The sequence below is a fragment of the Pinus tabuliformis genome, chromosome J (assembly GCF_031772625.1).
Source record: "Pinus tabuliformis cultivar Carrire ecotype Pingquan chromosome J, CPIR1, whole genome shotgun sequence".
Classification (NCBI taxonomy): Eukaryota; Viridiplantae; Streptophyta; class Pinopsida; order Pinales; family Pinaceae; genus Pinus; species Pinus tabuliformis.
Window position 1 is genome coordinate 1440136559 of NC_142295.1, and position 23118 is coordinate 1440159676.

Consider the following 23118-nt stretch of genomic DNA (forward strand, 5'->3'; position numbering starts at 1 on the left):
GTGGGCTGTACGGCCTGGAAACGCGTTTCCGGCCGTACGGCCACGTTTCCGTTTCGGGAAACGTGGCCATACGGCCGGAAACGCGTTTCCAGGCCGTACGGTACGCAGAAACGCGGGAAACGTGGCCGTACGGCCGGAAACGCGTTTCCAGGCTGTACGGTACGCGGAAACGCGTTTCGTTTCGTTTCCCGGGAGGAAACGACCCCTAGGGCCACGTTTCCTGCAACTTAGGTATGTAGTTTTCTTTAGAATCAATGGAAGCAATCCCAATCTGATAGAGTACACGCAGTGAAAAGGTTGGTTGTTGATGATGAATGGTGGGATAGGGTGGAGTACCTCTTGGCATTTACTACGCCAATTGCGGATTTGCTCCGCCTGTTTGACACAAATATGCCTAATTTGAAAGAGGTGTTTGAGGGCATTGATTCCATGATAGAGAAGATGAGGATGGTTATAAATGCCAAGGAAAAGGACCCAAATGAATTCTTTTACAAAGAAGTAAAAGATATATTGACCAAAATGTGGAACAAGATGACCACCCCATTGCACCTTTTGGCCTATGTAGTGAATCCAAAATATTATGTTGCAGAGTTGCTAAATGATCCAGAAAAAATCACACCAAACAAAGACCCAGAAGTCTCACAAGGATTTAAAAAAGATTTTAGAAAGCTTTTTGTAGATCCTAAAATTGGAATTCAGACTCGTTCGGAGTTTTCTTATTTTGTGGGATCAGAGGGTTGGGGTGTTGATATTGATTGTATGCAGGACAAGACCAGATTAAGTCCAATTAATTGGTGGAACTACTATGGTGGGGAACTTCCACATATCCAAAAAATAGCCATCGGGATCTTGTCACGGGTTGCTAGTTCCTCTTCAGCAGGAAGGAACTGAAGTACATATGGCTTTATCCATTCAGCTAAGCAAAACAGATTGGGTTCTAAGAAGGCTAAGGAACTAGTGTATGTTCATTCAAACCTTCGCCTTCTGTCACACAAGAGAGATGAATACAAATTTGGCTCCGTCAAACTATGAGATGTAGAACCAAAGTTGTCTGACTTGGATATGACATTGAATGCTAGGTCTCATATGAATTTGTTTGATGAAGAGGCACCAATAGTTGAATCTTCAAGTGGGCATGGCAGCGATGCTCCCACTTCTAGAGAGGATGTGGTTCTTAATAACATGAATGAAGACATATTTGATGATATGTAAATGTAATTTATGATGGTGTTTTAAACTTTTGAACAATGAATATCTAATACCATAATATGCCATATGAATTATGAATAATACTAGTACACTACCAGTCATAGTTCATTTTGTAATTTGTACTATGTAGTGTGAATTATTAATTTTGGTGATGATGTTGTAACTTGTCATGTTAATGATTGAAATTTGAAACAGAAACTTGATGATATGTTGAATCATGAATGTTATTGTTATAATAATCATTATTAACTAATTATGATGACAATGTTTACGCTGAATTGATGATGATGATGATGATAGATGATAATTGATTATGTATTTTTAGATATAGAATCTAAATTCTAAAATATGGATGGTAATACGAAATTCTTATTTTTTTATATATGTGTGTGTGTATGCCATTTCTTTTCCGTATCGTATCCAGATTTTTTGAAAGATTGTCGTATCCATTTCAAACCCCGTATCCGCATCCGTTTCCATATTCGTTTCAATGCAACTTAGATTGAAGAAAGTGAAACAAAGGAGCAAGGTGGAAATGCTAAAACAGAAGCAGGGCCGAGCAGGAGAAGTAACTCCCCTTTTGATGCACCTACTCAAAACTCTCAGGCAGATATCCCTCAAGAAACCTTTCCCACTGATACACCAGCAAAGGACTCTCTTATTGAGAAAGGAATGCATGCTGAAACACCAGTGGATGTTACCAGCGAACAATCTGATAGTTATGAATAAGGGGAATATCCTATTATGCAGGAAAAAACCCCTGACAGAAAAAAGTGAAGAAGAGACCATTTAAAACGCCTGAGGGAGGCAAATTCCAAAAGAAAAGGATTAAAATTGGTGTTGCACCATCACCTGATCCATCATCCAAAACCCCCAACTGTTGCTACAGAAGAATTGAAGGAATCAGAGGAGCAGACTAGCAAGGATATGGAGGAGTCTGAACAAAAGTAGGGCGATAATCCACCATAGTGTTATCCCTTATACAAGGCCCCAAGTATGAGAATAATCACAAGGAGACTGGCAATAGTTTCAAAACGGTAAGAGATTTATTGACAGAATTGAATCTCCCACAACGAAGTTGATAGATTTGTAGACAGATTTGTATCTTCCCACTTCAGGAAAAAATATATACATGCAGATGAGGTAACGCAACTATAAATACCCATATATATAAGAGAATGTGAAAGAGCCATCCCCAGTTTAAATATAGAGATCGAAGAACTGAACAAATTTCTAATAATCTAAACATTAAATTGACCCTGACCTTATTGGAATTCTTTCGGTTGAGGAATATTTTGGAATGAAATTTGACTGGCTATGTCTTGATCTTTAGGCCAACAATACTACTTTCAACTCAAGAACATTGAAGTTGAATGACAAAAGGATTTACCAGCCTTTACCAATTAACCATAGCCAATCACCAGCAGCTCCTACAAATAGCCCTGCTATCACAAATAGTACTAATAGATTTCCTAGTGCGTTCTGTTCAGGTCCCTGCAAAATGTCCATACTTTAATTAGTGGAGAAGCTGAAGTAATATATTAATTTTATCATCCTATTATTTGCCTGAGCATAAAGACAGTTAAACACAATTAAATGAAATTATAAAAATGTCCAGGAGCAACCAAAACAGGTCACAATAATCAGACTGTGTGGTAATCTCTTTATCATTCACTATTTAATGGCACATACACACCCACACAACACATTCCACAGATGAGGGGAAGGCCAAGCAAGCACACATATTTATCCCTGTAACCAATTAACTATTATGGTAGTAAAAGGGCTGCTATCTCTGTGGACACCACCATTGGCATATGACTATGGAATGTTTGGATTTATATGCTGCTGCAAACCAAACCTATCACCAATTTGAGATAGCACATAAGAGGAGAGGACTTTTCAAAGCCATAGTAAGTGATTTCCAAGATGTCAAACACACTGTATCCAACAGTTTATTAACTTATTTAACCATTCGATGTTTGTTATATGCACCTGTGCAACGTATATCATAGAAGAGGAGAACCCAAGCAAGCACACAAATTCATCCCACAACCAAGAACAACTTTTAACAACCAGAATAAGGTTCTTTAGGATCATAGATATAACACTAACGCTAATAATAAATTAAACTTTCCAGAAGAGATCAGAGGGAAGAAGCAGCGAGAAACCAACCTTGTATCCTTTCGGCGCAACAGTGAATATACAAACTGTAAGGTATCCATTGGACACGCCGAGCACAATACATAGGAGCAACATCCAACCTTCGGCACCATATTTTGCAGTAAAATAGAAACAAGGAATCAATCCTAATCGAGAAAGCGAAGCAACTGTTAACCAGCGTCTGTTTTCCAGCTTTATAGTTTCGATTAAGGGAATGTATCTCCCAATAAGATCTCCAACATTAAACATTGCTATCAAAACAAGGGCATACCTGCGATAGTACAGAGTCATTACAAAAATCTTGAAACCAGACACACAAACCTGCATTTCAAAACTCTTTCATCCATTACAATTTTTTGTATCTGACCCATATAGAATATTCAATATTGTCATTAACATGTGGTTGTTCGGTTTATTTGGGTAATGCACAATCCAGGCACCAAATGATAGGCAGAACCTTCTGTTAGTTTTATTTGCCTTGTTAGCATTCAAAAGAAGGGAATGAAACCCAAATAGAGGAAGTACTACCATAGCATTTGAGAACCACTCTTGGGCCTAGAAGTAAGGCTAATGAAATATTATGCATAAATACATTTCAAAGAATTAATATAAAAATGTTAAGGAAACACTCGCTTATTAATAATTTAAAAGCAAAATAGTAATCACCTGGCAGATGCCAAGTTCTTCGCTAGTAGGTTCTTAAGGGACTGAAAAAGAAACACAGAATTGCCAAGACTGGCCTTTGAAACATCCAGTGTGGAAACAATGAGCAAATTAAGCATATTTTTTGTGTGGATTTTCCAAGCACCTTTGGATACAGATTGGTTAGATCTCCCATGCTTTTTCTTAGAAGCGCATCCATTAGAAAGATTCTATCTTTGCAACCCAAGTTTCTGTAAGAAAAATGCTCAATGATTTTGGTTCGATTCGTCTTACCATTTTCTCCTTTGTTTGGTCTTTACGATGTAAGATAACTTTCAAAAGCTTTAAAATAATTCTATAAAATGGATTGGCATGATTTTGTAAATGATCTATCAAGTTAAATCAATGCCAAGTCCTTTCTTCTTGGAAAGTATATCATAGCAACACATAACGGAGCATAATAAAAAATGAATGGGAAAGTGAAGTCATGTAAAGCTCTTGTTATATTCTTTCCTTTGTCATATAAGACAGTTTTGTAAACCCCATAAAAAGGTACAGTAGTACATTTTTACAACATTTCCCCCACATAAGAAAGGGGTTGACTTGTCACTTCATTTAACAATAATTACTCTATCTATTCATAGTACAGATTCATTCTTGATTTTTTTTAATTATTTTATTTTTTATGGACCTGAACAGATTTCAGAAATTGAAAACAAAGACTAACTGTGCATACCTTTTCCCAAAGTACAAAACCATTCTTACTCTAATAGCACTCATCCCTAATTTTTCCGTGGATGAACAAATCTCAAAAATTAAACATTGCCTAACCGAGATCTGCTGTTTCTCAAAGAAAACACAGTTCTTGCTAATGACAGTTTCTCAAGATCTAACCTATCTATTGGACTGAGATCCTCTCAGTTTTTCAACATAAGACATGGGAAATTTCTATGGATGCTTGGTGGGTTTATTGCTACTGCTAACATTCATTTGCCAATAATATTTCTGCTACAGCTCACAACATACAGCATTGAGCATACAGAGGAGAGCCAAAAAGATATAGGAAACTCCACTACAGGTTATAAATACTGAGCTTAATTCGATAAATGAAAAAGAAAACGAACAGAAGATCCAACAGGGGTATCCACATCAAGCTACACAGTGATTTTAAACTGGATAAAACCCCTTCAGGAAAAAGATAAAATCAATGGACAAAAATTAAACTGTATAGAGTTTTCCTTAGAGACAATCACCTTACTGAGTCTGATCATTTCTGTCTTTCCAACTGTATGCTCATTGGTGTTGATTGCCAGTTTAACGCCCATGCTTCCTTCAAGCTAAATATTTCCCTTCTCGAGTCTGCTGAATGTTGCAACACTGTTGCAAGGGTATGTAATTTGGTGCCCCCTATAGGGATAATGGATCGCGTAGTTTAAACAGACCACATTTTTGTTTGGAAAATAGTAGAAATTGCGGTAAGATTTTGAGAAAATCTGGAGGAAATGTTTGAAAATCTGAGTTATAGTTTTCATTTGTCAAGCTTCAGGATTTTAAGTGCCCAGGGCTTTTGATGATGCTAAATCATTTCCATCATGATTTAAGCACTCCCACAGTCAAACTTCTTGAAAAAATCTCACCAAAATCCCATGAAATTATGGCCTTCTTAGACAACGCCAATAATGGGTAGGCTCTTTGATGGGAGGCAGTCATTCTGGTCACTAAAAGTTCCTTCGAGGATGGGGTAAGATGGTTGCTAGAAGTCTGCAAGGTAAGATGGAACCAACTTTCCAGCAGGCTTCTGGATGCTCGACAATGGGGGAGATCCTTTTAAATTTTAATAACCAATTTGAATAGAATATCAGTGGATTGGAATCACAGCTCCATCTCTTTGAGGATTACAAGGCAAGAGAGGCTAGGAATACAGGCCGTGTGCAAAGATGGGATTTAGGAATGTACCTTCTAAGTTTTTTTTGGCACTTAAAGCACAAGTATAAATAAAAGGGATTTTTGTCATCCAATACCATGAGTCGAGAGGCTCATTTTACAGTTCAGTATGTGGAAGATGCGTAAGTTTGTCCGTCTGTCCGTCTCCCTTTAAAATAAAATTAAAAATTAAAAATTGTGTTCTAATTGGAAAAATAATGTCGGTTGTAATAAAAAAATTGAATAGAAGTAAAAAATGCAATAATAAGATATTTAAATCTTATACTTTTCAAAAATATTTCAACAAGAGATTTAAATACATTATTTGAATATCTATGTTAACTAATTTAGGTCAATATCAACTTCATATATATAGAGAGAGAGAAAAATGTTAAAATAAAACATTTTAATGATTTATATAAAAAATATTCAATGTGAGTTAATAATAAAATAAATTAATAAGAATTAATATTGAAGTATACTTAAAAATATATTAATAATAAAAAACCATTTTAATTTGTGTGATAAAGTGTCTCATGTAAATGTGATGTAAAATATTTTGATGTAAATCAAGTATATATTATATATCATTTAAAGAAAAATTATGTATATATCATGAAAAAATTAAGTTTTTATGGTTAAAAGTTAAAACGTTTATTTGGTCATATATATACTCGATTTAGCATTCAAAAATACAATTTAAACAATGAAAAAAAGACACTGTATTTTGCACTCTAAAGAAGTTTGCACGTGAAGAAATTTGATCCCTCTCAACTCATGTTAAATCCGTACTTAAGTTGGATCTATACTGGTAGTGTTTAGAGAAAATGAACTAATGTTTTCACATATATCCCATAAGTAATTTCACTGGGGAATTTGACCCTTTACAAAATACTTCTATAAAGCTTGTTAAATAAGTGGTTCTCATTTTATGAAATGATGAAGCTTGTTAAAGGAGTGGTTCTCACTTTGACCTTTGCAGAATAAAGCTTGTTAAATAAGTGGTTCTCACTTCTATGAAATGGTGTGTTTTCTATCGTGGATGAGTTGGATGTCCATGTGGGTGCTCACTAATGACAAGTTTCTAGGTCTTAATGTTCTTTTACTGGAATTCTACAAATAAATGTGTTAGATGGTAACCTTGACATGTTTGAAAATTTGCTAAGAAGCAATTCGAAATGGTGGTATGAGAGACGGTTAATGTTAATCTTGTCAAAGCTTATCCTTAAAAGGGACTTGATAGGTAGGTGGGATTCAATTATTCTTCCCAAATTTCTTACAAAATTCAAGCCAAAACTTTGGTTATGAGAATAAAGTTTTTTCATCACTTAGATCACATGCAAGGAACAACTTCAAATTAAATCTATTAAGGGGAAGAAAATCTTGATAATCTCATAACTTCTTGGGAGACTCTAGAGTGGATGTAGATGTGAAAAAAAGTGAGCAAAATTTTGTTTTTTTAATTGAGGTCAATAATGAATTGAATGGAACTTCAACCCTAACATGTTGGCCTAATTGAGTTTCGCCTCTTTTTATCAATGCTCAATGGCAACCCTCGTTTCCCAGGCATCTGCTATAGTTCGTGTGAATGGCATGACATATGACTCTATTTAGTTGCAAAGCTCTATTCTACAAGGACGCCAAAGGAAAACACTTCAAAGCAACACAAAGGTATAACACTCTAGGCCAATAACTAAACTAAAATATTGATGGAACTTCAACACTAACATGTTGGCCTAATTGAGTTTCGCCTCTTTTTATCAATGCTCAATGGCCACCCTCGTTTCCCAGGCATCTGCTATAGTTAGTGTGAATGGCATGACATATGACTCTATTTAGTTGCAATGCTCTATTCTACAAGGACGCCAAAGGAAAACACTTCAAAGCAACACAAAGGTATAACACTCTAGGCCAATAACTAAACTAAAGAAATAAACTAAAATATTGATGTAATATATATATATATATATATATGAAAATTCGTGATCAAAAAAAACCTTAACTACTGAAGGAAGGAAATTCACTTTTGGAGAGGAAAATCATAAATACTTATACATTGTAGAAATCCACCACAACTGGGAGGCAGTTATCATACATACTAATACAATCCTTCAAGTCTCAAACTTCTAACCGCAAGTCAGCCCCTTTTAGCATTACCCATGTGAATGTGTCATTTTTCTGAGAGTTAGGCTGTCCTTTGTTACTTGGCAAAAACAAAATGACATTTGATTATTTAATTGGGGCCTTTCACTGGCACAGTAACAGAATGAGTAGTAGAATCAGACGAGTATTTTGATTTTGTTTCTTCCAAACAGTTGTGTCTTTTAGAGATGTAGAGATCTCCAGAAGTTTAGAACCACTTAGTTAAAGTTTTGAATGTATGCCACTTCTAAACCAGGTTAAAGATTTCCTTACTTATGGGTAACATTTCATGAGTATGCTCAGAGACAAATGTCTTCGGTTGTAATGAATATATCTTATTCAATTGGAAGGTTCGTCTATGGATCACTTGTAAAACCCAAACCTGTACAATCTTCGATGGGAAAGACGACTGGAATGTCGTATTTGCCAATTTTTATTTGAAATATATGGTTACCATCTACAAATAATAAATAAAAAAACCATTAATCTCATCCTATAAGAAGGCATCTCAAACAATCTAAAAACTAGAAAACATTAAACTCATCTTATAAGAGACTATCCCAAACAACTAAAAGCTTTTATGGCCATTGGCAAACTTTTAGCAAAGAAATAGAAAGACATATAATTTTTCTGCCAAACCATAGTGTTTGATTGTTACTAATATCCTCTGGTCATGGTATGATGTTGCATACTTCTGTGGGACAGCACAATCCTCTCTGTCAAGAAACCTTTTAGACAGCAAAATTCTTCTAACTGAGTTTCCCATATCAGTCAAATGTCAACTTTTCTTTCAACATAATTAAAAATATAAACTATTGCATAGGAATGAGAGCATATGACAAATAAGTCTGATCATAAAGAAATTCACAGTGCATTCTAAAAACATTCATGTATTCAGCATTCATGTAATGTAACAGATCAAACCAAGTTAGGAAACCCACCATGAACCCAACTGATGTTTTCCTGTATCTTCTGATAGGAAACCTGGGAAGATAGATAATGTAAGCACATAAATAGTGAACATATCGAACGCATAATCCAAGTTCTGCCTCAGCAACTCCCTATTGTTTAGACGTTGTGAATCTCCTCTGTCATTCTCCTTCAAGACATAAAAATTCATGTTATTCTCCTTCAACACATAAAAATCCATGCTAGTAACTGCATTTTTTTTGTTAGTTTACAGTCAACAAAGAAAGTGAATAAGCATGATGAGGTTATTCCTTTGTATTCTAACTCTTATGTCTATCTGTTATGAATTCGGTGTTCATTGGAAGTAATTGAAATTGCACTTAAAAGAGAAGAATAGTATTTACATTTAGTGATAGTGTGATGCCTCCTGCTGCCAAGTCTGCGGCAACAGTCTTTGAGCCCTCAGCTGCTGCCTTCAAACGGTAAAATTTGACAATTTGTAGCCGTGGGAAGACAAGCCCGTAGAGAACAACACATACGAGCACAGAAACGGTACATATTGCAAAGAATAACACTACGAAACAGTACAATGTGAGTTCAAGATTTAACCCTAAAACACGTGATAAATAACAAAAATATTTTTGGAAAAACGAAATGTAATTTTGAACAGAGAAGCGCTCTACTATTTTTGAAATAGAAGAAAGTGATTGAAAAAGTAGTAAATCTTGTCTATGAACCAGCGTCTATCAAACTATTAAGAACAACACTTCAAGAATTCTCAGATAATAATCAAAAAATTGCTCATCTGTTATTGAATAAATACTTATATTAATTTAAAATATATATATATATACAAGTTTGATTTCTTTCACTATTTGTTGATGATAACAGCAATATTCTTTCTTTGAGTGGCTGTAGGCGCATAGGACTTGTTTACAACTGCGATGGACAAAACGATATGGAGTTTGCTGGGGTTTAGGAAATGCTACTAATAATGAAATTAAAGTGTTTGCAACCTTGGAAAACCTAATTGCTCTCAGAGATAATGATACGAAAGGACACAATAATTTTGATTAACTCAATAGTGATACAAAAATCTCTCTTCATCGAACTCTTTCCATAACCCTAAAGCTATCAAAATTTGTCGAAGTGCTATCTCAGTGATAGGTGAATTCAAGCATATTGAGTTCTTCCACATCCTCTGAAGCTTCAATATAAAAGTCGATAGGAAGGCCAATCTGGGGATCGTTCATCTAAGAGAAGGGATTTTTAAGACAAATAAGAGGTTTGATTGACAATAGTGTCATTCTCCCCTTCCAATGGCATGTAAAGAATTAATGACAACTAATACGGGTCATGACGCTTGTTAAGGGAAAGAGAATTTAAGATGCATGCTACTCCATTGCTCACTCTAAAGAGTGGTTGATGGTGCCATCTTCTCTCATGCGTGGGGTTTCTTTGAGTTTCCGTTTACTGTTTCACTTGGTCAAGGTGGTTATTCAGGCATATTCTCTAAAGGTGGATTTAGGAATATTTTATTATTAACTAACTCCCGACACATGGGAGGTTGTCACATATTGAAAGAGGTGCTATTGAGGTGGTAAGGAAGGCACCCTGGCTTTGAGGGAACAACATGTGCTATTAAAAAAGAGTTTGTTGGACATTTATTCAAGATGTCTAATTTGTTGATAAGTTTCTTTGGTTTAAGCCCTAATTCATCACCGTGAAGAGCATTGGCTCACGGTTGGACACATATCTTGAAACATATTTTATATTTTGTTGTATTTTATTTTATTTATTATTATAGTTCGTAAGGCAACATGCCTGTGGAACTCAAGATTTTTTGATGGTGTCGGAAAGACAGGCCTTGTGCATTTTTGTTTGGAATGATCTTGGTTTTGGACTTTTGGCTATATAAAAAATCTGATTTAATTTCTTACAAGGAAATTAACAGTGAATAACAGAACTAGGAACTAGGAACAACAAACAATTTTAAACCATGCACACAAAATCAGAACACCAAGGAAAAATAGCAGAACAGCTGAGCCATTTTATTAATTATGGGAATCTGAGTACATAGAAATGGGTAGGAATGATGGAACCTGGGCTTGCTAAGCAAGCTATGAAAAACCTAGGTGGAATCTTGCTGACCTAAATTCTGAAATGGCTCCAAACTGGAAATGTGCACTGCCCAAGAATTTTGTTGTTGGCTGCCAACTGAAACTGAAGATTTTGCCCTGTACATTGCTCAGAAAATTTTGAAACTTCAACTAAAGACTCTCCTCCAAATACCCACAAAAACCTAGAAAAGCTTTGGGCTAGTTCCAAGTGACAAGAAAGCCCTCCAAGAGGTGCATGTGGCTTTCTCGCTGGTTGTACAAACTGCTGAGAAGAAATCTGCTGCTTAAGCCCCAAATCCACCCTTAAAGGAATCCTCCAATCTCTTCTCCTACACTTGCGTAGACTCCGCACACAAAACCCCTGCGCACTGCCAAAGGAGGATAAATTCGGCCCACATAATTGTTGCACTCTAGCCCTGCAAAATCACCACCAAAACTCTGGCACCAAATAGAAAAATAATCCTGCAATTAGCCAACTCCTCCAACCCACTATAGTTGAACCAAAATGTGCCAAATAATCCTACAATTAGCCAACTCCTCCAACCCACTATAGTTGAACCAAAATGTCCACATGTACTACCTTTGCGCCCAGGAAGTGCACAGAACTGGAACTCTACTGCAATTGTAGCCTTGTAGGAGCCCGAAAGTGGACTCTCAAATTCCTCACTAGGTAGACACTTGAAGTTCTTCGAAGATGAGGGTGGAATTTTGCCTGAAATTCCTATGTTGAACAACACTCCAATTCCCAAGAGTGGTCGAATTGCGTATGTGAGATAGTCAAAAGATGCCCTAAATGCCTTCTTTTTTGCCTCATATACTCTCAACCCATGCATAACCCCCATGTTGGCCCCCACAATCCACTAACTGACCTCCTTTTCCCTTGAGGATCAAAATGCCTCCTTTAGTGGGCCCCACATTTCGCTAAGGATCTAATTTTCCCCTTTTTTCTCCCAAGTCCAAATGCCAAAAATGGTCCCCACGCCAAAATTGTCAAAATTGTGGTACACATAAAAAAATTAGGAAATTGGGAATATCACAGCCCTCCCCACCAAAATTTGCTTGTCCTCAAGCAAATGCAATGTTGGGTACTATAAAGCCTGCTCACTCGCCCATGTAGCATCCTCCTCAGGTAAGTCTGTCCATCTGACCAGGAACTACCTAATGACCTTGTTCCTAATTATCCTCTCTCTCACCTCCAAAATGACCTTAGGAACCAGTACTAAATGTCCCTTCTCATCCAAGGGTGGAAGCTCTGTTGAAGTTGTTACCAGCTGTCCCAATGCCTTCTTCAAGCAAGACACATGGAACACATTATGCACTATGCTTCTTACTGGAAGCTCCAACTCGTATGCCTCCTCCCCTACATGATTAGTCACCCTGTATGGTCCATAGAAACGAGTCTTGAGTTTTTCAGCCCCTTTCTACTTGAGATTTGATTTTCAATATGGCTATAGGCGCAAATAGACCATGTCCCCGACCTCAAATTGCCTCTCAACTCAGTGGCGATCTGAATAAATATTTTGTTGATTCTGTGTGGTCTGCAAAGTGTCCTTGAGAACCTTGAGTATCCCTTAGCTCTCTTGGGTCTAATCTTTGGCCCCTAGGGCCCTGTTGTCTCCAAACACCATGTCAACAAAAGATAAAGCATCATAATCATAAAGAGCTTGAAAAGGGGACATACCTATGGACATATGATAGGTGGTGTTGTAGTAGTACTCCACAATATGTAGCCACTTCACCCATGTTTGTTGTTGCCCTATCACATAATTCCTCAAGTAGCCCTCCAACCATTTGTTCACCACCTATGTTTGCCTGTTTGTCTAAGGGTGGTACTTAGTGTTGGGAGTGAGTTCTGTGCCCACCAGTCTCGAGCTCTTGCCAAAATCCCCCCATGAATTTGTTGCCCTGGTCACTAACAATGGTCTTGGGGAGACCATGGAGTCTGAACACCTTCCTAAAGAACAGTTCGGCTACCTGTAAGACCGGGCAGGAATAACAAAGAAATGGGCAAATTTCATAAACTGGTCCACCACCACATAGTGTTGAAATTTGGTACCGGAGGATAGGTGGTTCCCTTAGGCTTTGATCTTTGGCCTAGGGAAAAGTGTCCAAAAGAATTTAATTTTTCTCCTAAAGTGACTTTATAATTTTATAAAGTTAAATCTAATTTAAAAGTGACTTTAAGTGATAAAGTTACTAAGTCTAATTTTAAAGTAAATGAAAAATTAGAAAGGAAAAGTGACTTTGGAAATAAATGACTAAGTGGGTCTTTATTAAAGTGGGGTGAATTAAAAAATAGAAAGTGAGATTTAAATGAGCATTTAATCTCAACCATTGATCTAAATCTATTTCAGCCATTGGATTTAGAGATCACCCAAAAGTCACTTGGATCACCCAAAAGTCACTCGGAGTTATATTAAAGGAGGAAAAGGTCATTCATTCTTTCATGAGCAGATTGGGAGAAGGAGAGCAAGAGAGCAAGAGAGATTTCTGAGCAGAGAGGAGAAGGAGACAGCAGCTTGGCACACATTCCAAGGCAGCAGTTGAGCAGATTTGTACAGCTGATTCAGCACATAGTGAAAGGCAGATTTTTGCACAAAAATCGAGGAGCAGTTTGCTGATTTTTTCTGCACACAAAACGTTGGCCGTACAGCATTTATTGCTGTCTTGTTTGCTGTAATTTCCAGATTGCTGTGAGGCACGGGAAAGGAGATAAGTTGTAAATTTGCTTGCTGATTTTTTGCTGAATAATTCTCACTGTAAAAAGGCAATTTTCAGAAATAAAGAAGAGCTCTCAAACTGGTTTTCCCCAAGAGTTGTAGGGGGTTTTTCCAGGGTCAAGTTGACTAAAAATATCAGTGTTTTAATGTGTTTTAATGGCTGTTTTTGATTGCTGATTTTTAATTCTGCAATTTCCAGCATTCTGAAAAATTTCCAGAATTTGTGTTTTCAGCAATATTTATTTTTTTCAGTTTGTTAAATGTATGGTTATGGGAATGGGCATTTAACTACATGGGAGAAATAAGGAGAAACTGAAAACCGGGGTGGGAAAACAGAAATTTTTACATGGTATCAGAGCTTGAGTGCTGAAGGGCAGTTTGGGACAGCAAAAGGAAAAATTACAGTTGCTGATTTTTCACTCAGAAAATTCCAGCAAGCTGATTTTTCATAAACAGCAGTTTTATCTTTACTACAGCAGTGCTATTTTTCAGTTTTAGGACAGCAGGATGTCACTGGGATTGAGGGTAGAGGATAGGTTGGATGGGCATACAAATTACAGTGTTTGGAAGGAGAGAATGCAGAGTATCTTTGAGGAGGCAGAATTCTGGGATATCATGGTGCATACCGCACAGAACCCTGTTGTTGTGCCCACTGATGTTACTCAGTTGGCTGAGTATAAAAAGAAGAACAATAAGGGTAAGAGGCTGATTCTAGACGGAATCAAAGACCATTGCATTCCTCATGTGAGAGGAAAGAGCAATGCCCATGAGATGTGGACAGCATTGTCCAATCTCTACCAGAGTACCAATGAGAACCGGAAGATGGTCCTGAAGGAGAAGCTGAAGAACATTAAGATGGGTAATGATAGTGCAGCTGGATATCTCACAAAGATTACTAATGTGAGAGATGAGTTGGCAGCGATTGGAGAGGCCATTCCACCCACTGAGTTGGTGCGGATTGCAGTGAATGGCCTCCCCCGTTCATGGTTGAACTTTGCTGATGGGGTTTGTGCACGTGAGACCCTTCCCACATGGGAAAGGTTTTGGGATGATTGCATTCAGACAGAGATCAGGAAAGGACAGCTTGGGGCAGCCAAGCCAGTTGAGCAGGATGAGGACGTAGCACTGGTGGCAGGAGGCAAGAAAGGCAAAGGGAAGAAGCAGGCTTCCACAAGCGGTGGTGGGGGCAAAGGCAAAGGTAAAGGTAAATAGGGGAACACACAGAAGGACTATTCCAAGGTGAAGTGTTGGAATTGTCAAAAGATGGGACACTATGCAGTTGTGTGTCCGGAGAAGAAGAAGAAGAAGGGGAAGAACCAGGACGTGGCAGCTTCAGCAGAGATTGAGGACTTTGCTGGTCGTTTTGACCGAGAGTTTGCGTTCACTACGTGTGAGTCCTCTAGTGCAGGATCACCTGCCACACAGGTTCAGAGGGAGCATGCTTTTCCCTCGATTAGCGGAGCATCTACAGGTATCTGGTATGTGGACAGTGGGGCTTCACGTCACATGACAGGAGTCCGTGAGTACTTCTCAGAGCTTTCAGAGAGTGGCACTGATATTGAGGTAGTACTCGGTGATGACAGAGTTGTTAGAGCAGTCGGGGTGGGGACAGTGACATTTCAGAGGGAGTCCAAACCTCCCTTGAAGGTGTCAGAGGTTCTTTATGTGCCAGGGATGAGGAAGAACCTCATATCCGTCTCAGCTTTGGAGGACAGAGGATATGAGGTACTGTTCGGGGGAGGACAGGTGTTGATGTATCCCAGGGGCACTCCAGCTGATTCAGCTAGAGTGATAGGTGTACGCCATGCAAAGGTGTACAAGTTTTCATTTCAGCCCCTTTTGGCATTGAGCAGTAGTACCGACAGCAGAGCTAGCAGTTCTGAGCTGTGTGAGATTTGGCACCGCAGGATGGGACACATGTATCATGGAGCCTTGAGGACATTGCGGGAGATCACCACAGGTGTGCCAGATTTCAGTACTGATCACTTTGATACTTGCAGAGGTTGTGCGATGGGCAAGTTTGCCAAATCCCCTTTTCCCAGCAGTGACAGCAGAGCGACAGGGATACTTGATTTGATTCATTCTGATGTGAGCGGTCGGATGTCTCATGTTTCCTTGAGTGGATATGAGTACTATGTTTTATTCATTGATGATCACTCCAGGAGGACCTGGATTTATTTCTTGAAGACCAAGAGTGAGGTCTTCAAGCGGTTTCAGGAGTTCAGAGCTCTTGTGGAGACACAGACAGGTCGGAAGATCAAGTCCCTGAGGTCGGACAATGGAGGAGAGTACACCCTTGGAGAGTTTGTTGATTATTGTGCGGAGGCAGGCATTAGGAGGGAGTTCACTGTTCCTTACAACCCCCCGCAGAACGGGGTTGCGGAGAGGAAGAACAGATCCATCATAGGGGCTGCCAAAGCCATGATACATGATCAGGGGTTGCCATTGTTCTTGTGGGCAGAGGCCTGCAACACAACTGTTTACTTGCAGAACAGGAGTCCGCATCGTGCCTTGGGGCACATGACTCCGGAGGAGACTTTCTCTGGGAAGAAGCCTGATCTTGGTCATCTTCATATCTTTGGATGCATTGCATACTCCTATATACCCAAGGAGAAGAGGACCAAACTAGAGCCCACCGCAGAGAAGGGTATCTTTGTGGGCTACAGTGAGACCTCAAAGGCCTTTCGGATTTACATTCCTGCACAGAGGAGAGTTGTTGTCAGACGGGATGTGAAGTTCGAGGAGGACAGGGCCTTTAGGAGGTCACGGGAGTTAGAGTATCTGGATCAGCCAGACCCTCAGCAGCAGTTGAGTCAGTCGCAGGGATCCAGTGGGCAGGGATCAGGAGGATCCGGAGGTACATCTATGAGGATGTCAGGTCCGTCAGTGAGCAGTGGCTCGCCGAGCCAGAGGGGTGGTGCTCCGGGCAGCATGCAGAGCAGTTCACTAGGGAGTCCACTGATGGACAGTTCACACGGTACCTCAGCTTCTACAGGTTCAGGTGCAGGCAGGAGGACAGCAGACAGACAGTCAGGAGTTCAGGCTACTAATGGTGATGAGGAGGAGGAGTTTCATTCTCCTATGGGAGAAGCATGCTCAGGGAAGAGGAAGCCCAAGTGGCTTCAGGACACCTTGAGAGATGCCACATCTGTTGCTGAGCCGAAGAGGCCGGTCAGAGAGAGTAGACCACCTGAGAGGTTTTGTAGCTATATGGCGATGGTTACCAGCATCCTTGACTCTGAGCCTTCTAGCTATGAGGAGGCAGCTAGCCAGCAGGTCTGGAGAGAGGCCATGCAGGAGGAGTATTCTTCTATCATGAAGAATGATGTTTGGGAGGTGGTGCCGAGGCCTGAGGGCAAATCCGTGGTTACTTCCAGATGGCTTTACAAGGTAAAGCATGCTACAGATGGCAGCATTGAGAAATTCAAAACGAGGTTTGTGGCTAGAGGGTTCTCCCAGGTAGAGGGAGTTGATTATGAGGAGACCTTCGCTCCCGTGGCTCGATATACTTCGATCCGCTCCATTACATCGATAGCAGCAGAGATGGGTTGGAAGATCCACCAGATGGATGTGAAGACCGCATTTCTCAATGGCTTCATACAAGAGGAGGTGTACATTGAGCAGCCACAGGGCTTTGAGGTGCATGGGAAGGAGTCCCATGTGTGCAGATTGAAGAAGGCCCTTTATGGCCTGAAGCAAGCTCCCAGAGCTTGGTGCTCCAGGATAGATGCATACTTGCAGGGGATGGGTTTCACAAAGAGTGAGGCAGATCCGAACCTTTACTTTATTGTGATTGATGAGGAGCCTCTCATTCTGGTGCTGTATGTGGATGACTTGATCATTACAGGTGGAGAGAGACTCATAGAGCACTGCAAGAGAGATCTTGCGACGGAGTTTGAGATGAAGGACATCGGCTTGATGCATTACTTTTTGGGTTTGGAGGTGTGGTAGGAGGAGGGGCATTTCTTCATGGGGCAGGGGAAGTATATTGTGGACATCCTTAGCAGATTCCACATGGAGGATTGTAGACCCATGTCGACACCAATGATCACCAACTGGAAGAAGCTTAATGCTTCGGATTCCGAGTTGGTGGATCCCACATTGTACAGGCAGCTGATTGGTTCCTTGATGTATTTGGTCAACACTAGACCAGATATCTGTTTTGCAGTCAACACGATGAGTCAGTTTATGTGTGAGCCTAGGAAGGTTCACTGAGTGGCTGCAAAACACATTTTGCGGTACTTGCAGGGGACAGTGGATTATGGTCTGGACTACAGGCAAGGAGATGGAGTGAGATTGGCAGGGTACACTGATTCTGATTGGGCAGGTTGTGCTTCTGATAGGAAGAGCAGTTCAGGGTGTTGTTTTGGGTTGGGTTCAGCAGTAGTGTCATGGTTCAGCCGGAAGCAGCAGTCAGTAGCACTGAGTTCAGCGGAAGCAGAGTATATGGCAGCCAGTCTAGCTAGTTGTGAGGCTATCTGGCTTCGCAAGATGTTGTTTGGCTTATTTGGTCAGCCGTTGAGACCTTCAGTGATTTACTGTGATAATCAGAGTTGCATTAAACTCACGGAGAATCCAGTATTTCATGACAGGTCAAAGCATATCGGGATCAGATATCATTTCATCAGAGACTATGTTCAGAAGGGAGCTGTGAAGCTTGAGTATATTTCCACTGATGAGCAGGTTGCAGATATCCTTACCAAAGCCTTACCACGGGGCAAGCATGTCTACTTCATAGACAAGATGGGTGTGGTGAGGAACACCTTCCTCGGTAAGAGGGAGTGTTGAAATTTGGTACCAGAGGACAGGTGGTTCCCTTAGGCTTTGATCTTTGGCCTAGGGAAAAGTGTCCAAAAGAATTTAATTTTTCTCCTAAAGTGACTTTATAATTTTATAAAGTTAAATCTAATTTAAAAGTGACTTTAAGTGATAAAGTTACTAAGTCTAATTTTAAAGTAAATGAAAAATTAGAAAGGAAAAGTGACTTTGGAAATAAATGACTAAGTGGGTCTTTATTAAAGTGGGGTGAATTAAAAAATAAAAAGTGAGATTTAAATGAGCATTTAATCTCAACCATTGATCTAAATCTATTTCAGCCATTGGATTTAGAGATCACCCAAAAGTCACTTGGATCACCCAAAAGTCACTTGGAGTTATATTAAAGGAGGAAAAGGAGGAAAAGGTCATTCATTCTTTCATGAGCAGATTGGGAGAAGGAGAGCAAGAGAGCAAGAGAGATTTCTGAGCAGGGAGGAGGAGACAGCAGCTTGGCACACATTCCAAGGCAGCAGTTGAGCATATTTGTACAGTTGATTCAGCACATAGTGAAAGGCAGATTTTTGCACAAAAATCGAGGAGCAGTTTGCTGATTTTTTCTGCACACAAAACGGAGGCCGTACAGCATTTATTGCTGTCCTGTTTGCTGTAATTTCCAGATTGCTGTGAGGCACGGGAAAGGAGATAAGTTGTAAATTTGCTTGCTGATTTTTTGCTGAATAATTCTCACTGTAAAAAGGCAATTTTCAGAAATAAAGAAGAGCTCTCAAACTGGTTTTCCCCAAGAGTTGTAGGGGGTTTTTCCAGGGTCAAGTTGACCAAAAATATCAGTGTTTTAATGTGTTTTAATGGCTGTTTTTTATTGCTGATTTTTAATTCTGCAATTTCCAGCGTTCTGAAAAATTTCCAGAATTTGTGTTTTCAGCAATATTTATTTTTTTCAGTCTGTTAAATGTATGGTTATGGGAATGGACATTTAACTACATGGGAGAAATAAGGAGAAACTGAAAACCGGGGTGGGAAAACAGAAATCTTTACACATAGATGCAATCTCGTCCCTAAACAACTGGGATCCCGGTGATGAAGTCCATGGAGATACTCTCCCACTTCTACTCCAGAATAGATAGAGGCTGAAGTAATCTTGTCAAGTGTGTGTGCTCTACCTTATTCCTCTAGCACGTGTTGCACTCTTGCACATATCATTGCACATCCTCCTTGAGGTCCCTCCAAGTAAAACGCTCCCTAGTCACCCTGTAAGTCTTAAGGAATCATGGATGCCCTACTAAAGGTGAATCATGTGTTGCCTTTAGGATCTTCTCCCGAAGTTGGGAGTCGGGAATTAGTGTTATCAGAATTGAACCAATCATCGAACTAGTAGACCCCTTAAACCGGGAACCAATAAGAACTAGACCAGAACCGGTGAAATAACCGGACCAAAAAACCAATCAACCAAAAACACATAAAATATTTAAATTTTAAAAAAATCCACATATTAATGTGCATCCATATGAATCCAAACCATTTATACACAAATAAACAAAAGTTCTCATTTGCAGAGCATGTAAGAGTGCACATAACCAAAATAACACTGAGTACAATCCATCTTTGAACCAAAAATACATCAAAAAATGACCTAGATGATCTCTAGCATCCAAAAGGAATCATGCTACAACAATTAACTACATATCATTAGAATCTCTACCTATATTGGGATCTTCGTTATCAATATCACCCTATAAGCATTAACATAAGATACAAAATGCTTTGCATGTCAATTAATTAGTAGGATCATGATAGAGGAGTTCAAAAATCAATGCCACTAACATCAAGGTACATAGAGGAATCGGTGTTCTTGACTAAATGCTAGTTCAATACCCCCATGCATGACAAAGTCCAAATGAAACAATGACATCCCCCAATCCTGAAATACTGCAAAACGATTAAGTCTGTTGAATTTTGAGTGAGATCTAAAATCCTACTTTCTCCATATGAAATCCAATGAGGTCGGAACCACTCTCAAACATCCTAACTCATTTCATGGTAATGTTAAAAATTTAAGTAAAAGGATGAAAATGAAAGATAAAGGAAATGTTACTTTTATATAGGGTCATAGGATTGAATATTAGGAACCTATTGTGGACTAGTGCCCAACTAAGACAAAAATTGAAAGAAAAAAAGCAAAGCAAGCCCCATTTATTGCGTTCTACGCAACTTTATCAAACCGGTACCGAACCAGCCAGTTTGGTGAAAATGGTCAGTTCAGTACCGAACCAGTCAATTCAATTAAAGTATCGGCCTATTCAATACTGAATTCGCCAAAACAGTTCAAGCCACTGATCCAAACTAGTTTTTGCCTCAAAACAGATGGATCGACCGATTCAAACCTGTTTAGCCCGGTCCTGATAACACTATCGGGAACCATATAAATCCAGTTCTTGTAATAAATTTACGTCATCCATGACCTTGTACATGTCATTTGCAAAGGCTCCATCCAAATCTCATATGTTTGTTGGTTCTTAGAGTACTCTACTAGGAGTTGTGCCTTCTAATCTTGCGCAACATCCATGAGAGAGAGTGTCGGGGGTCTCTTGGAAAGTGCATCAGCTACTACATTGTGCCTCCCTTGACATACTATATCTCAAAGTCATAAGCTTGGATCTTACTGACCCACTTTTGTTGCCTCTCGTTGAGCTCCTTCTACTTCAAGAAATATTGCAAGCTATTGTGATTAGTCTTCATCCAAAACCGATTACCCACCAAATATTGTTGGAACTTGGCCAATGCATGAATTATGGCCAACATCTTGTCATATATAGAATATAATCTCTCATAGCCATGCAGCTTCCGGCTCTCATAAGCAATAGGATGACCACCCTGCATCAAAACTGCTCCAATGCCCTCTCTTGATGCATCACACTCTAATATGAAGGGCTTTGAAAAATTTGGTAGTGCTAAAACTAGGCATGAACTCATCACTACCTTGAGGTGCTCAAAAGCCTCTTGTGTTATATCGAACCACTCAAACGCCCCTTTTCTAGTGAGATCTGTAAGGGGTGTTGCCCATTGTGAAAAGCCCTTCACAAATCGCTTGTAGTATGTACATATGCCCAGAAATCCTCTCAGATCTGTCACACCTCTAGAGGCTTGGATCTTCTCCTAGTGGACTCGTACCCCATCCTCTCCAATCACATGGCCCAAGTACAAGATCTCCCTCGGGCCAAACTTGCACTTGGACGGCTTGGCGTACAACTGCTACTCCTCCACGATGTGCAACACCTCCTCCAAGTGTTGTAAATGCTCCTCCCACATACAGTTGTATATCAAGATGTCATCGAAGAATACCAACACATATTTTTGCGTAGCTACTTGTCAAACACATGGTTCATGCAAGATTGGAAAATAGCTAGTGTTGAAGTTTCTAAGTTTACTTAGTTAGAAACCCTCCATGCACTTTATCTGATTTATTCCTACCTACTTGTTATTTTCCTTAACAAGTTATTTACAATGTAAATACTAAAAATAAACACTAGTGCATGCTCAACATATTACAGATTAGCAACTAAAAGAAACAGAAACAAACATGCCATATGACACCATTATCTTTGAACTAATGTCCTCGAAAAAACCCAATGTGGGAAACCGGTGCAGCTATCTGAAAGTTTTCTTATTAAGCAATATCAAAGTACAATCTGGGTTCTAAAACTAGCCTACCCAACAGAGAATTTCCTTGGCAGTAATACCTCTCAGTTTCTGACAAATCTTCTAGCTGAAACCCGGATAATCCTTCCGGCAGCTACTCAGCACAAATCTACCCCAGAAACCCCAGCGTCAGCCTCTCTTTGGACTGTGTCAACCTCTCTCTGCCTCACACTGGCCCTGCATCACCCCGGATGGGTCTGCATCAGCCCTGGGAAGCCCTGCGTCAGCCCTCTGGCCCTCTGCGTCAGCAACGTTGCCCTCTCTGAGGCTCTACGTGGCACTATGTGAGCCCTGGCTGGCTCTGCGTCACTCTCCTTGGCTACTGTGCTACTTTCCCAGCACTATCTCTGCCTCTCTGTCTCTCTGTACTCAAATGCCCCTCAGTTGCATCTCCCAATCACTAATTCTATCTCAGCAAATCCTGCTATAGAGAATAGAATGACTGATCACTCTGGTGTATTCTCCAAGTGACCCTCAAGCCTCCTCTTATACTTTTCTTGTTGACATATCAATGGTCAAGACTAAGTCCCTAATCAACGGCTAAGATTAGATCTGGCTTGATCCATGTCTTTTGGACCATTCTAAAACAGATTCATATTAATACACATTAATATTTTATTTTCCCTAAGTTTAGACTTAGGGACTCCATTAAAAATATTAATTATTTTAATATCTCCTAATATGTTTAGAATCTGACCAAACCCTTTCTGAGTATTGGAGATCTCATGTGCCCCAACCTCTCCACCAAATTTCGTGGCTAGAACACATCTGATGATACCCCAAATCAACACTCCCTCTTAGCGAGGACTGTGCTC

At 39.6% G+C, this 23118-nt stretch overlaps 1 protein-coding gene across 1 annotated transcript in view; it reads right to left on the bottom strand.

Moving 5' to 3' along the window:
* Nucleotides 1-2348: 2348 nt before the first annotated feature.
* LOC149232775 (equilibrative nucleotide transporter 3-like) overlaps nt 2349-23118 on the bottom strand; it is a 103498-nt gene continuing 82728 nt past the window's right edge. The window contains exons 7-10 of the mRNA XM_089376565.1: nt 9393-9562; nt 9021-9178; nt 3385-3643; nt 2349-2703 (exon numbers count right to left, since the gene is read on the bottom strand). Coding sequence (XP_089232691.1) covers nt 2596-2703; nt 3385-3643; nt 9021-9178; nt 9393-9562 — 695 coding nt within the window. The 3' untranslated portion in view covers nt 2349-2595. The remainder of the gene's footprint in view (nt 2704-3384; nt 3644-9020; nt 9179-9392; nt 9563-23118) is intronic.